Here is a 14,465-nt window from a genome sequence, read left to right as displayed (position 1 = left end):
TTATAATTTTAGAATTATATTATATATATAAATATTTTATCTTGGTTTTCTTTTATATATATATGTATATATATTTATTTATTTATTTTATTTTTTTTTGGAAAGCTTGCTTTCAATATACCCGCATTCAATTCAACTGACAAATAGAACTAAAGTTTAAACAACATTTACAAAGTTTCGTTTAGCTCGTCATTCGTTTGGTTATGCTTAAACAATAAAAAACATACAAATTATTCAACGCCTGTTAACAATTTTCAATTGTTATATTTCATTCTCGTTTTTGTTTTAACAAATTGTGTAGACTGTAATTAAAGCCTTGTGCTATGATGTAGTCGCAGTAACATTGATGTGAGGAACTTATGGTGATGCTTAGCGAAGGGCATAAATGTAATTATAAAGTATTTAACAAAAAATAAATAAACTTAGGCAAGTTAACAATTAAACAAATGTCAATGTATACGACATTTAAAAGAAATAATATTAATAACATTTAACAATGGATTTGCATATCAATCAATCGATCAATGTTTCAATCGTCAATCTGTGTTTAGTATACATCTGCGTTAAATTCAACATTTATTCGATTAGTTAATGTGCGTACGTTAATCATCATTATAATTATGATTATAATTATAATAATAATAATAAGAATAATAATACATGCACATAATACACTGTTAACACTTTCCTCACTTCTGTTGGACAGTTTAAATTGTTTTTATTTCTTTTGTTGTTTTGGCGACTTAAAGCTCTCTATGACCTTAATATATATCTGTCTATATATATATATATATATATATTTATATGGGTCTATATAGCTACCACTATTGGCTGCAGCTAGGACTCAGTTTTGTATATCGTTTCGTTATTATTATTATTTTTTTGATTTAACATTATTGCTATTATCATAAATTTTGCATATGGTTCTCTTTGCTTCGGTTGCTGTTTGTTTAAATTTTAAATGCATTTCATTTAGTTTTGTTTTTGGTTTTCGTGTTTTGCCAATTGGTTTTCTGTTTTCTGTTAGGAATCAACATTTCTTATTAGTTATACTAGATACGTATATATACGTATGTGCATTGCTATATAATATTGTATCTTTCGAATTCGTGCTTAAAACATATTTTTGATATACATATCTTTCTCTCTATATATATATATATAAATAAATATATATATATATTTATATTCTCATATCAGTGTGCACAGCAGCACCTTAACAATACAAATACAACAAATACAATGTGGCATGGTTAACAAATGACAAAAATAAAACAAAAAACAATTCAAATTAAAACAATTAACAAAAGCTTTGTAAGTCCAAACAGAATGTCACTTAGTTGTTGTCCTTAACACTTAGAATAGTTTAACGCGTTTCCATAAATTCATTTGTTTTCCAAAAATGATTAGACACAAACATATTTGATTTTGTGTGCCACATACAAATCGTACATATATATATATAGCTCATATATATATATATAGTAAAACGCATTGGATAAATATTGCACTTGCGAACCGAGGAATTTGATTTTGTTTCATTTCATTTTCTAGTTTAAATTTCGCCTGCGTCGAAAGACCAGTGCGAATATGGATCTGATGCGCCACCAGCGACTGCGATGTCGCGTGTGTATCTTCTCCGAGCTGGTATCTGTGCCCAGTGCCTTTTGCATCTCTTTACGGCGGATTTCGCGCACCAGCGTATAGAATGCCTCGTCGATGTAGTGCCTCAGTGCAGCGGATGTCTCGAAGAATGGGCAACCGAATTGATTGGCCAAGTTTTTGCCCTCCTCGGTGGTGACACGTCGCTGAGATTCCAAATCCACTTTGTTGGCTATCAACACCAGCGGTATGTCCTCGGATAGACGGACGCGTGTTATCAATTTGCGATATTCGGATGCCTCCTGAAAGCTGTGGCGATCGGTAACCGAATAGCAAATGATGAAACCTTCGCCGCAGCGCATATATTGGTCCCGCATGGCCGTAAACTCGACCTGGCCAGCAGTGTCGAGTATGTCCAGCAGAGCGGCCTCATTGTCAATTACCGCCTGTTGCTGATACGAATCCTCTGCACACACACAAACACGCGCACGCACGCACACATTGAGAGAGAGCATGTAACAAAGAAAAGTTCAAAGGTGGAACGAACGAGCCGAAAGAGAACACACTCACCAATTGTGGGGTCATGGTAGTCCAAAAAGCTGTGACTGACGAACTGCAGGGTAACAGCTGTTGTCCGTGTATCCATGTGTGAGTGCGAGAGAGGGACAGAGAGAAAAGAGAGCATATGTTAGTATGTATGTGTGTGTACACGCAAAGTTTGCCGAACGCACGAAGCGAAGCATTGGGGGTTGATTGTGGGTGGTTTGTTGTGTGCCGTAAAACAAAGTGTAAAAGAAATTCAGATAATTTATTGATTTTTCCCATAGACGGCCAGACGTACTAGAGTAAAATGCGCAGCAGTGATTGGAGCCGCCAGCAGCAGATAGAACACTTACCAGACTTTCCGACACCGCCATCGCCCAGTATGACGATCTTGTAGACCCGCAAGCCGCCACGCATATTCTGTGGTGCACTGGGTGGTTTGATTAATAGGCCACTATTATGGCCATTTTCTTTGCGCTCGTTTGGCAGCTGCATGGAGTCAGTGTCGGTGCCGCTGGTGCAGCTTTTTAGTTTTGTGGATCGTTTGAGAGCGGCACAGCCAATGGACATGTCTCCGGCCATAGCTGGGAGGCGTTGCTCCCCAAATTGCTCTAAAAGGCGTGGCTAATTTTGATCTGTTGCGGTCGCCGCCGTCGCCGCCGCCGCCAACACCAAAATTGTGCGTAGTTTGCAGCGCCTGGCCTGTAAATGTCAAACAGCTTAGTTGCAGTTTGTCCACAATTGTTTTTCATTTTATTTTTATTTTCCTATTTTTATTGCAACTTACCACAACTTTGCACTTGGCCCGGAATCCTACAACGGCTTTTGTTGACTTCAATTTCAATCGTATCTATACATAATTGTGATGGGTTGTTTTCCCTCGTTCCGTTCTATTTTCTTGTTGTTGTTTTTTTATGGTGGTATCAATGTGTGACCAGCTCACGGCAACATCTTAAAATACTAAAAATACTAAATGTTAGATAAATTATTGACAGTTATTGTGAAGGGGAATGTAAAATTATAGCAAAGGACGCATAGCGTGTGATTAGTCCATTGACTCCTATAATTATAAGAATTTCTAATATAAGATATGCAGGTGATCGATTTGCAAATCGTCATTTAAATATTAATATTATAAATTCTAACATATAACATGCTGTTATTGTAAAGGACAATGAGAGTGCGCCAATAAGACCAATTTCACATATACTATCGGAAATGCTGTGTCACGCAAGAGACCACACTGTAAGCGATTAATCGGTAACAGCTATGATGCTATAAAAATGTTACTATACACTAACTGAATTTTAAAAGAAAAATATTCCTGTCTCTTATATATCTTGCACACAATATGACATTATTTATGAAAATTTCATTTCCCGATACTCCCGTATAAGTAAAGAAAAGCTCAACCACTAATGCCGCCGGTATGCCTGCCTGCCTGCTTGCCAGACTAGCGGATCGCTCGTTTTAGTTACGTGCTGCGATCGCGGGTGAGCTGATCGCGCTCGCGTTCCGTTCCGACAACGACACCTACACCGAAAAGCAGAGAAAATTAAGAAGAATAGAAAATCTGGGAAGAAGATAAAATATACAGTGGTGCTGAAATCAAATACGGCCAGCAAAATTGGCATTTAGCGAGCTTCAAGCCAATTGAATTATGTCGGGCGACGTACAGCCACGAAAGCGTAAGGATAAGCGCAAAAGACGTGGTAAGAGATCAGCTCTGGCTGGCATATTCGCATCAAATTGAAAACTAAAATGTTTTCTAGCGTAGCTGTCCATTTCTTTTATTAGAATAATAATATTGTCGAGCGCCTTTAAAAATAACTTTGCCCTATTATATAAAATTATACATTGCTCTGTGCCGTTTGTGTCGCTATGCGTGTGCCAAGCAAACTATAGAAATATATATAGAGAAGCTAAAATATATACGTATATATGAATAAAAATTTATGATTTCTAAATGTTGCTACTAATACAATATATTTATATATATAATATTTCTAAGATTCTTGTTGGGCCCATGTGACAGCGGGTTCAAAAAATTCATTTGTCTCCAATAAACCAAATCTGAATTGGTATTTTTTTTTTTTTTTTCGAAAAAACGGCTTGTGTTTATTTAAAGCCTGAGCAGATGTTAGATAAAAGTGTTGTTATCTTTTGCTCAGGGCAGCATAAACAAAAGCCGGTAGTTTGCCTCGTTCGCTGCGCTTCGTTTGCTGCTCGCTGCTAAGTTTGCTGTCTTTAATCTTAAAGCTTTCATTTGGAATTACGGCATCGGGCCATGAGAATTTAATTGAAATTGTAATTATTATTAGCTGCAATGTTATTAATTTGAATGCGCCAAAGTCAAGAGACTTCCGTAATCAGACATTTTATCGCCCCCACCACAAATGAGAGTTTTGCCATCATATACACATAAAATTACACGCACTCACACAGGCACATAGCGAGTGTGAGAGAGAGAGAGAGAGGCAAATACTATGGACTCTGTACAGTTTTTCTTTTATTTTCATTTCAATTTTCTTTTACTTTTTGGCCATTTGCCCAAGCGCATGACTTGCGCCTTCTTTGTTTTGCATCAACATCAAACAAGAACAACAACAACAATAACAAACAAACAACAACAACAACAACACCTATAAAAACAACTTGAACATATCTCTCTCTCATCATTATCTTTTTAAGAGAGTTTACGTTATCATTGTATGTTATATACCCTGTAAACGTTGTCATATTTGTGTGCGTAACGGGGTAGTATGATTATGTGCGTATGCTTGTAACAAGTCACTCAAAATTGTGTAAATTAAATGTAAATTATAGAAACAAAATTGTAAAAAATGGTATATAGAAACAAAAATTGTATTGATGTATAAATTAGATAATTCAGTCAAAAATACAACCCATATAGTAACATACAACTGTCTACAGGGTATTCGCAAGTCGGCCATGTTCGACTATTCAGTTGCTTTAACAAGTGTAACTAACTTTTTGTCTAGATGATCGCAAATCGGAGGGCGATGTCACCATACTGCGCCAGTCCAGCTTTCAAGGTAGAGAGCTGCATACAATGCAGTCTATATATATTATATACAGATCACATATCTTATGAGCCCCGCCAATGCAGCTTTATAATTCCAATTTAGCAACTAGTATTAACTAACGTTTCGTTGCTTGTACTAAAAAACAAAAACACAAACCTTCAACCTGACTGCGGTTAATCAACTAAATTCTAATCACATATGTATGTGTGCGTGTGTGTGTGCATTTGTATGCATTCATTTGTTATCTAGATGACGACGACTCGTCTTCCCATGGCGTGCATATCACAAAGATGGGAAACGATGATGTGCATTTGCACGTGCAGCATCAACATGGAACTGGCGGGCATTGGTGTGCCAAGATTATATTCTTCTCCCTAATGGCAGTGCTGCTAGGACTGGTGGGTCTGATTATAATGGAAAATCGTGGCATAGAGGACTGTAAGTAAATAAATAAATACATATGTACACATATGTATATATGATCATCATAATCAGCCACAAATTATGATCACTTTGCAGTGGATACACCCTTATCGGAGTCACGTTATTCCAACTATTTTGATGGCTGGGTGGAGGAGCATCGTGCGGAGGAGCACGATGAACACGATGAGCATTTGTCATCACATGAAGCTGCTCTGGATGAACATGACGATGAACACGATGATGAAGTGGAAGAGCCATATGAACAGCAATCAGGCGAAGCAGAGGAAGCAGAGCAAGAACATGACGAAGATGATGAGGAAGACGAGGAGGAGGAAGAGAATACTGCCGCTGAAAATGTAACAGCTGAGGATGATGATGAAAAAGATGAGGTAAAGTATGAATCTAAATGACGTAGAATCGAATATAAAGTTTATTGAACATTTATGTATTTTAAATAATTTTTTTTTTCAGGATGATGACATAGAAGAGTCTGTAGATAGAACTCAATCCTTGGCCGATGATGCTGAAGAGGTATAAACAGCCATTAACAAATAAGAGTTTTACAATTCAAAGTTTCGATTTAGGAGGAAGAAGAAGCTGATGAGGAGGAGCAGGAGGATGCAGATGATGACATTGAAGAGTCCATTGAGCCAATCGCATCCAAGTCAAGAGCTCAGAGTGCGCCCGAAACAGTTGAAGAAGAAGATGAAGAAGATGATAATATTGAGGAGGAAGAGGAAGAGGAGGATGAAGACGAGGAGCAAGCAGAATCTATTGAGCCAACGATTTCAAAATCTCAGGCTGCTGATGATGATGATGATGAACAGGATAATGATGAGGTATAAACACCTATCTGATAATTATAACAAAAGAGCTGCTATTAAATAGATTCTTCAACAGGATGCTGCGGAGGAGGAGGATGAAGAGCTTGAAGAATCTGCGGAGCCAGCAGCACAAAGTGTTCCCGATGATGATGACGATGAATTCGAGCAGGTTGGCATAAGATAACTAAGTTGCCAGCTGTGCATCAGACTTAATTATTATCATCACAGGCTGACAATGATGAAGATGAATTCGAATCCCTCGATCAAGATGTCGATACTCAGACTGAGCAGCTAAAAGCCAAGGAAGTGAATGCTCAGGCAGCTGAAGAGAACATTGAGGCAGTTACAACCACATCCTGGCTGGGCTCACGTAAGTATCCAAGCGACATTTAGGCAGCTCCATTGAACGGTTTAGATGTGCAGGTGGCTCCACTTTGAAAACGAGAAAACAGAAATATATTTGTAAAATTACATCAAATTTCTATAGAACAAAAAAAATTGTACAAGAAAGTGCAAAGCGAGAATTTATCTAGACTTAAAAAATATATTTATATATTTTTATTTATATTTTTGTGTTAAAATTGCGAAGCAAATTTGTTGTTTACTAAAAGAAACGTAAATCATTTTCCAGTTGCCGTTAAATTTGGCGTTGGCATTGCACTTGCCCTTGTTTCACGCCTTGTATTGATACGGAATAATCCAAATACAAGTGAGTTTTCCACATTTGTTGCTAAATGCCAAAACAATTGTTATCCAAGCAATGCATTTTGTTAACGTAACTCCTATATATCATCATATCTGCTGCTTACCTTAAAGAAACTGCTCTAAAACAAATCGAAATCGAAATCGAAATCTCATTTGGCCTAGCAAAATATTATTATACATACATATATTACGTATTTGTACATATGTATGTATATATGTAAATTAAAGCCTCTGTTTACACAGATCAACAATATTTAGGCTGAGTCTAATTCTTGTTGATGTGTGTACTTAAAATATATATAAAAAAAAAAAAAACTACTCTCAATGTTGTATGGAAACGTAATGTGAAACCAATTGTTAATCAAATGCCTTTCTTCTCATGTTGCTGTCAAATTATTTAACATGTACAGTGCTGTATGACTCGAAAAACACGTGCAACTGATTTAATTTCTACACTAACTATTTTAACTTAACAACAAAAACCAAAAATCTGATTCGAATATTGAATATGAAACAAAAAAATTTGCACTTTCTTCATTTGTTGTTTTTTTAATTTAATTTATAATTTTCGTTGTTAGATCTAAGCTTAATTGCAATTTTTTGTTGTTTTTTATTGTAGTCAAAGCTTTGTTAAAACTCTTAAACAATATGCGCCAATGTATGTATGTACACTTAATATTGTATGGCTTTGTTGTTAATGCCTGAAAACTCTCCATATCGATATGCACACCTATATATACCCTATAAACTAATTTCTTAGCCGATGAGCAACAGCCGACGCCGGAGACTCAAATGAGACGCCGTTTGACCATTGCCACAGCCGAGGATCATATACCCGATGATGATACGGAGGAGCTGCCGCCGTTAGATGATGGTTGACATAACATACTATACTAGATACAATATTTATATCGAAACTTCGGTCTGGCCGAAGTTGTTTCCAAATAATTTCAAGACAGACTCGGCTTGAAGCTATTTAGAACTTTATTCGTTTAGGCGCTTTTTTTTTGGGTTATTTCATATTTTAATGATTGCCCTATTTCCACTAAAGAGGCGTATTCAGAGGAGGAAATCGAAATCGAGGAGGAAATCGAGGTGGAGAGCAGCGATATAGAGGAAAGCAATGATAATGTTGCTCTAACGGCCAGCTATGTGCCGGAGACTTTTGAGCAGCTGAATGCCATGTTCCGGTCCAAAACGGAGTCGCAGCCAAGCGCGAAGGAGTCAAAGAGAGAGCCGGAACCACAACCGGAACCGGAGGAGGAGGCAGAGCGAGAACCGGAAACTGAACCAGAAGCCGAAGGAACAGCTGCCTCAGATATTTATGTGGAATACGAGGATGGAGACATTGAGGATTACGAACACGACGACAGCGAAGATGATGATGAATTGATCAGCGATGAGGAGGAGGATGAAATCTCCGATGTGGATGATGCTGACCTAATGAGCCGCTTGGAGGCCAAATATGGCCGATTGCCAGCCAAGGAATACGAAAGCGATCCTGATTCCGACGATCCGTCCTGGACACGTAATTACTAAATGTACAATTTACACCAAAAGAAAAAAAAGATAAAAGAAAAACAAATCGAATCAGTCTACAAAGCAAAGCTACAACCAGTTCATCCCACGCATTGATAAATTTGACATATATATGTATTTATATATATATCTGACATATACATAGACACGTATTATAATCTCTAAAGTTAATTCGTTCATGGCATACGTTAATCTAATCATAGTAAGTCATAGTCTATAATCGAATTGCTAATCTTACGTCTAAGGTGGAGCCCAACACACAAATTAACCGTTCAGTGGTGTCTTTAATCTTAAGACTTTCTCCTTCTCCCATTATTGTGCATTTCAATCAAATTTACAAATGTTTCTCTTATCAGAAATTAAACCCAAGGAGCCAACTGGAGCCAAGTCGGTTGAGGACGAACTATTCGAGCAAGAGCTGCGCCAAGCTCAAGCCGAAATGATCAATGAGGTGAGTGCGACATCTAAATTTGCCAGACAGCAACGCTAATCTTTCCAATACTTTTTCTAAAATTAGCTCAACTATCATTAAAAAAAAACACACACAACTTAAACAAAAGTCCTTTCATAGCTTTAATTAATGTTCGCTTTTTAAGTTCATGTTTTTAGTTTTTAAGTTTATTTAATTGTTTATTTATTTATTTTATTTTATTTATTTATTTATTTTTTTGTGAAATTTTAAAAAATAAGAAAGAAATTTAATAGCGAAGTGAAAGAGAAATTGAATATACACCAATATTATTATAAAGATTTTCGTTTAGGAAAATAAAAACATTTTTGCCGTAGGGCTCAAATTTCAGTTCTGCTGTAGGTGATAGAAACACCCACCTAAAGCTTACAGCCCCTGACAGCGAACCTTAAGGCAATTATGTTTTTGACTAAAAAATTACAAGAAATTTTGAAGTTTTGATTTTGAATTAATTTATAAATATTTAACATTTTTAATTTATTAAGTTAAATTCGAAATTGAGGAGTCTTTGAGTATTTAAATTGTACATTAAAGATTAGTAGTTCATAGTTATAAACGAATTTTAACAGCTCTTAATTAACCCCATATTGTCTTTTGAGTGTAAGACATGTTTACAGGGTATTTGCTAGTCGACTCGTTTACGTTTGTTGTTACTTGAAATGCTTTTATCCTCTTGTTTGCTAATTCTCGCTTTCTTTGCATGTTTTTTTCTTAACAAAAATAAAATATATAAATGCCAACGCCTAACACTCAGAACCATGCGAATGCTCTGCGCGCCTTTAACACGCTCACACACACATACGCACACAAGCCGTTGGCTCATTTAAGGCGGGCGCAGGCGCTGGAACGGATCGCCGAGCTGCGCCGCAGCAATCAGCTGCTTGTGGATGCTGTTGAGTCCTATAAGCGATATTTGGCTTTCAATGAATCGATAACAAATTTCGACTATCGCACGGCTGGCGAACGTTGCATTGAGCATATGCGGTTTCTGGGTGAGTAACTGTTACAGTTTCACATTCAAATTGAGATTCCATAAAGATTAACTCTTCCCAGGTCAGACACAGCCGGCGGTTGTTATACACGAGCTGCTCATCGAGCGTTATCCGGATGAGGTGCAGCTGCGCAATCAGCTATCGCTTACCTATCTAATGTCCAATAAGTAGGTGTGTGACAAGGTTTACAAGCTGCTGGCTGAGTGTTTATCAAAAATCTCTTTGCAGTTTGCTTAAGCTGCAGCAGGTCGCGCGCGATACGCTCAAGCGCTGGCCACGGGATCCCTTGGCGCAGCTCTACTTTGGCCTGACGCTCAAACAGGTCGATGGCGACTATGCCCAGGCACTGCACTATTTACAGCGAGCCATAGATTCGCAGGCGGCGGGCACTCAGGAGCCGTACTTCTATCTAGCGCTGGGCGAGACGCTGCAGCGTCTAGGCAAACAGGCTGAGGCCTTGCAGCTATATGCGCGCGGTGTGAAGAGGGGATACTTTGCCAGCGTCTATCAGCGTTCGCTCTACAATGTGCCGCGACTGCGTGCGAAACCCTTTTGGCAAATTGCAGACACCGATCAGGCCCAGGAGCTGAAGCAGCTGCAGCAGAACTGGCGTTCCATACGCAACGAGGCGCTGGCGTTGCTCAATGTCGAAGGCAATTTTCAGCTGGAGGCGGAGCAGCTGCGCGACACGGGCAACTGGCAGCAATTCGAGCTTTACGCCCGTGGGCAGCGGCTACATCGCAACTGCCAGCGAGCGCCCATCACGTGTGCGCTGCTCGAGAAGCTGCCAGCTGCCAGCGGCTGTCGACGTGGCCAGATCAAGTTCAGCGCCATGCATGCACAGACTCATGTCTGGCCACACTGCGGACCCACCAATTGCCGACTGCGTGCGCACCTCACGCTGGTGGCGCCGGAGCCACACTTAACTAGTCTTCGGGTGGCCGAGCAAGAGCGGTAAGATGTAATCATGTGTATCACACGGCTATGCAATTTACAGGATATCTATATACAGTACACTAATATTCTCTCTCTTTCTTTTGATAGCACCTGGCATGAGGGCGATTTGTTCATCTTTGATGACAGCTTCGAGCACGAGGTCTGGCACAATGGCACGCAGCTACGTTTGGTCCTGATCCTGGACCTCTGGCATCCCGACTTAACTGCCCAGCAGCGAAGCCAACTGACGCCCATTTAACCGCTAACTAACTTAATAACTAACTCTTGTTAATATTTTTAACCAAAAGCAACCAAAGTCAATGCACGCTCACTCACTCTAGTTATTTTGTTACATACTTCACATAGATTTATTTGTACATCTTATCTGATAAGTTTACTTTGTACGAATGCGCGTTTAGCTGTAAAACACAAATGTCTAATGTCTAAGTCTAAAAACTTAATGTCTGCTTGGTTGGCAGCGTCTTTTTACTGTTAAGTTAAAAAAACAATTTATAAAATACAGTAAAGTTTTCTGATTGAAAAAAAACCCGTTGCTTCTTATTTGGGGTGTGTTCCGACCATTGTTATAAATTCTATAGATAATAAGTTATTTTTAGGTAATTAATAGCAAATGGACTATAAATATTAGCTATTAAATAAATTACTTTAAATATATTATTAAGCTGACAATGGACTTGAGTTTTCTTTGCTAAAATTTATAAATATATATAAATATATAATATAAATTAAATAATATATCATAAAATATAAAATTCAAGTTAAATATAGTATTTCTGATAAACTGTTCGTGCACTTTAGGTAACGCCCCTGGGGGCACCAGAACATGCAAAGCTCGCATCGAAAAGGTATATAAAAGCAAGCAGCTATTAGAATATTTTAATGTCTTCATTATAATGCGATTCGAGATGACTAAAACTAATCTGTGGGGCGCTCTCTGTTTAGTCTTACTCTCAACCATTGGCTACATTCAAGCGGATTTGGATGTGTGCCTGGAGGATTTGGGTTGCCTGCATGGCACCCTGATGCCGGACTCCAGGCAGGAGCAGTTCGAAGCCTTTATGGGAATACCATTCGCCCAGCCGCCAATAGGAGAGTTACGCTTTAAGGTGAAATAGCTGAGATAGAGTAGTTCCTGGTAATACTGATTATCCTTGCAGAATCCTGTAGCAGCAGGAGCCTGGACGGGTGTCCTGGATGCCAGCACGCCACGTAGCCATTGCCTGCAAAAGAATTATTTCATGCCTGGCTGGCATGTCTCTGGAGAGGAGGATTGTCTCTATCTCAATGTCTACCGACCTGTAAGTACAATCAGTAATAATAGAGCATGAAACGTTTATTCTATTTGGTTGCTTGCAGCAAGGCGTCGCAGGTCCTTTGCCTGTTATGGTCTACTTCCACTTTGGCGGATTTTTCATTGGCTCCGCAAGTCCTTTGGCCGTCGGGCCGGAGTTTCTCATGGACACGCAGCAGGTTATTGTGGTTACAGTTAGCTATCGATTGGGTCCATTTGGTATTGGAGGAAATCTAATTAAAGTTAATAGCTATTTAATTAGAATATTCCTTCCGTAGGCTTCCTGAGCACTGGAGATGCTCACATGTCTGGAAATTTCGGTTTGAAGGATCAGCGCTTGGCTCTGCAGTGGGTGCAGCAACATATCTCGTCCTTTGGCGGCAATCCGAATCTGGTGAGCATCTTTGGCCACAGCGCGGGTGGAATATCCGCGCACCTGCACATGCTGAGTTCCAGCTCAAAAGGTAAGTCGATCTGGAAGGAATTTGTTCCTTCATCTGGCTTTCCCATTACACAGGACTCTTCCACCGCGCCATGTCCTTGAGTGGCACGGCGATGATTGTGGCTACACTGCTAGACAATCCACTTGAACAGGCTCAACAGCTGGCGGAACGTGTGGGCGTGGCTAACGCCAAAACCCTAGACACACAGGCGTTAGCCGAAGCTCTACGTGTATTGGATGCCAACGACTTACTGAAAGCCAGCGATGTCTTTAAGCAATGGGATAAATTACCCCAAATAAACTACGGCGTGGTTGTGGAGCAGCCAGATGCACCCGAGCCCTTCATTACCGAGTGTCCCATTACGGCACACCAGGCCGGACGCATCAACCAGGTGCCCTGGCTGCTGAGCAGCACCTCGCGAGTTGGCGAAGGCGCGTTCTTCCTCATGCACATCTATACGACTCCGCAGCTGCTGAAGGAGTTCAATGAAAATTTCCTGGAGCTCTTTGGGCTGATGCTGTTTCTGCCCAAGGGCCACACCAAGGAAACCGTGCAAGAAATCCTGGAAATCTATGGAGTGAAGGAAATGCAACTGAATGAGAATACATTGGTGGATATAGCGGGTATTGTGGGTGACTTTATGTTCAATTACCCGGTCTATGTGTGTGCCGCCAGCTACGCGGAATATTCCAAGGAGCCGGTTTCCATTTACAGCTTTGAATACACCAGCAATAACACGTTTGCCGCCATACTTGGAGGCGGACTTGTTATGGAGGAGCTCGGCGCATGTCACATGGATGACGGCGTACACACTCTGAGAATGTCGGCAATGTTTCCTGATTTTCCCAAAGATTCTGAAGATTACCAGGTAGCCAAGCGTATGACTTCCGTTTTGGTGGAGTTTGCCAAGAATGGGTAGGTTCAATGGAGGTTCGGAGCAATTCCTAACTGTGTAATATTTATATATATATTATATTTCAGCGCTCTCCCTGACGACACCCATTTACAGCCCTGTAAATCTGAAGAGTTTAAGGATGATGAGATATGCAACTACTTTGTCATGGGAAAATTAAATGGAGCCTATCATGAGGCAGTTGAAAAACGTGTGAATAAGCGCGCATTGGCTATGTGGAAGAAGCTCTACCTATAGACCAAATATTAAAACATATGAATAACATTATAATTTTAGATTAGTCGCTATTAGAATAGTCATTACTAAAGCAATATTCTATTGTCATTCTACAGCTATTATCAATAAATAACAAAATCTAGCTAAAACAGGGTATAAAAAACTCTAAACTTTACTTTACACTATGAGAATCGCGGAGTAGAGCGCTGGGCAAGCCACTGCAGTGTCTGAGCAGCTATATAAATGCCGCGGGTTACTTCATACAATTGGCCTATATAGACTATTATACCCTGAGCTATAGTTACACAATTAGTCTGAATGAATTATATAGTTAATATGTAATTTATTACAAGTTAACAATAAATCAACAATGAACATTGAATGAACTTATTGAATAGCTTGCCTTTATTTCGAAGTATATATTATATATTTAATTTGCATTTACAGAAATATAAAATCAAGAATTGTATTCAAATGGAAAATCGGGTTTTGATATATTTT

General features: G+C 39.1%; 3 protein-coding genes across 7 annotated transcripts; 2 read left to right on the top strand and 1 right to left on the bottom strand.

Annotated features, from left to right (window-relative positions):
- Positions 1 to 73: 73 nt before the first annotated feature.
- Ric (Ras-related protein interacting with calmodulin) lies at positions 74 to 3,099 on the bottom strand. Of its 2 annotated transcripts, XM_018105477.3 has the most exons (4): positions 2,933 to 3,099; positions 2,499 to 2,847; positions 2,173 to 2,229; positions 849 to 2,068 (listed from the first exon to the last, which is right to left on the bottom strand). In XM_018105477.3, the coding sequence occupies exons 2-4, from the start codon at positions 2,725 to 2,727 to the stop codon at positions 1,551 to 1,553; spliced, it is 804 nt and encodes a 267-aa protein (XP_017960966.1). In that variant the 5' UTR covers positions 2,728 to 2,847; positions 2,933 to 3,099; the 3' UTR covers positions 849 to 1,550. The 2 variants fall into 2 exon arrangements, with proteins under 2 accessions (XP_089117618.1, XP_017960966.1); XM_089261492.1 differs by lacking the exon at positions 2,933 to 3,099 and having other exon boundaries at positions 74 to 2,068; positions 2,499 to 2,767.
- Positions 3,100 to 3,595: 496 nt separating this feature from the next.
- On the top strand, positions 3,596 to 11,627 carry Asph (Aspartyl beta-hydroxylase). Of its 4 annotated transcripts, XM_030384354.2 has the most exons (17): positions 3,596 to 3,857; positions 5,148 to 5,201; positions 5,442 to 5,630; positions 5,712 to 6,004; positions 6,087 to 6,146; positions 6,200 to 6,454; positions 6,516 to 6,608; positions 6,668 to 6,809; positions 7,071 to 7,148; positions 7,764 to 7,802; positions 7,905 to 8,018; positions 8,196 to 8,672; positions 9,040 to 9,134; positions 9,907 to 10,144; positions 10,206 to 10,311; positions 10,373 to 11,098; positions 11,189 to 11,627. In XM_030384354.2, the coding sequence occupies exons 1-17, from the start codon at positions 3,806 to 3,808 to the stop codon at positions 11,337 to 11,339; spliced, it is 3,162 nt and encodes a 1,053-aa protein (XP_030240214.1). In that variant the 5' UTR covers positions 3,596 to 3,805; the 3' UTR covers positions 11,340 to 11,627. The 4 variants fall into 4 exon arrangements, with proteins under 4 accessions (XP_030240214.1, XP_089117351.1, XP_017960960.1 ...); XM_089261225.1 differs by lacking the exon at positions 7,071 to 7,148; XM_018105471.3 differs by lacking the exon at positions 7,764 to 7,802 and having other exon boundaries at positions 3,597 to 3,857.
- Positions 11,628 to 11,977: 350 nt separating this feature from the next.
- On the top strand, positions 11,978 to 14,068 carry LOC108652754 (juvenile hormone esterase). Its single transcript, XM_030384342.2, has 6 exons — positions 11,978 to 12,207; positions 12,259 to 12,399; positions 12,458 to 12,611; positions 12,671 to 12,856; positions 12,910 to 13,750; positions 13,817 to 14,068. The coding sequence occupies exons 1-6, from the start codon at positions 11,995 to 11,997 to the stop codon at positions 13,983 to 13,985; spliced, it is 1,704 nt and encodes a 567-aa protein (XP_030240202.2). The 5' UTR covers positions 11,978 to 11,994; the 3' UTR covers positions 13,986 to 14,068.
- Positions 14,069 to 14,465: the final 397 nt, after the last annotated feature.

This window comes from Drosophila navojoa, chromosome 5, assembly GCF_054131105.1.
Source record: "Drosophila navojoa isolate 15081-1374.11 chromosome 5, UAZ_NAV_1.0, whole genome shotgun sequence".
NCBI lineage: Eukaryota > Metazoa > Arthropoda > Insecta > Diptera > Drosophilidae > Drosophila > Drosophila navojoa.
This window is presented reverse-complemented; position numbering and strand designations above follow the sequence as displayed.

Bases quoted from the DNA above. Each gene is read 5' to 3' on its own strand.
- Ric (XM_018105477.3), bottom strand. From the start codon at position 2,727: ATGGCCGGAGACATGTCCATTGGCTGTGCCGCTCTCAAACGATCCACA. The intron at 2,230-2,498 runs GTAAGTGTTCTA...CACGGACAACAG, and splicing joins TGGCGGTGTCGGAAAGTCTG to CTGTTACCCTGCAGTTCGTC. The intron at 2,069-2,172 runs GTGAGTGTGTTC...GTGTGTGTGCAG, and splicing joins CTACCATGACCCCACAATTG to AGGATTCGTATCAGCAACAG.
- Asph (XM_030384354.2), top strand. From the start codon at position 3,806: ATGTCGGGCGACGTACAGCCACGAAAGCGTAAGGATAAGCGCAAAAGA. The intron at 5,631-5,711 runs GTAAGTAAATAA...ATCACTTTGCAG, and splicing joins AAATCGTGGCATAGAGGACT to TGGATACACCCTTATCGGAG. The intron at 6,005-6,086 runs GTAAAGTATGAA...TTTTTTTTTCAG, and splicing joins ATGATGATGAAAAAGATGAG to GATGATGACATAGAAGAGTC.
- LOC108652754 (XM_030384342.2), top strand. From the start codon at position 11,995: ATGCGATTCGAGATGACTAAAACTAATCTGTGGGGCGCTCTCTGTTTA. The intron at 12,612-12,670 runs GTATTGGAGGAA...TTCCTTCCGTAG, and splicing joins CTATCGATTGGGTCCATTTG to GCTTCCTGAGCACTGGAGAT. The intron at 12,857-12,909 runs GTAAGTCGATCT...CCCATTACACAG, and splicing joins GCTGAGTTCCAGCTCAAAAG to GACTCTTCCACCGCGCCATG.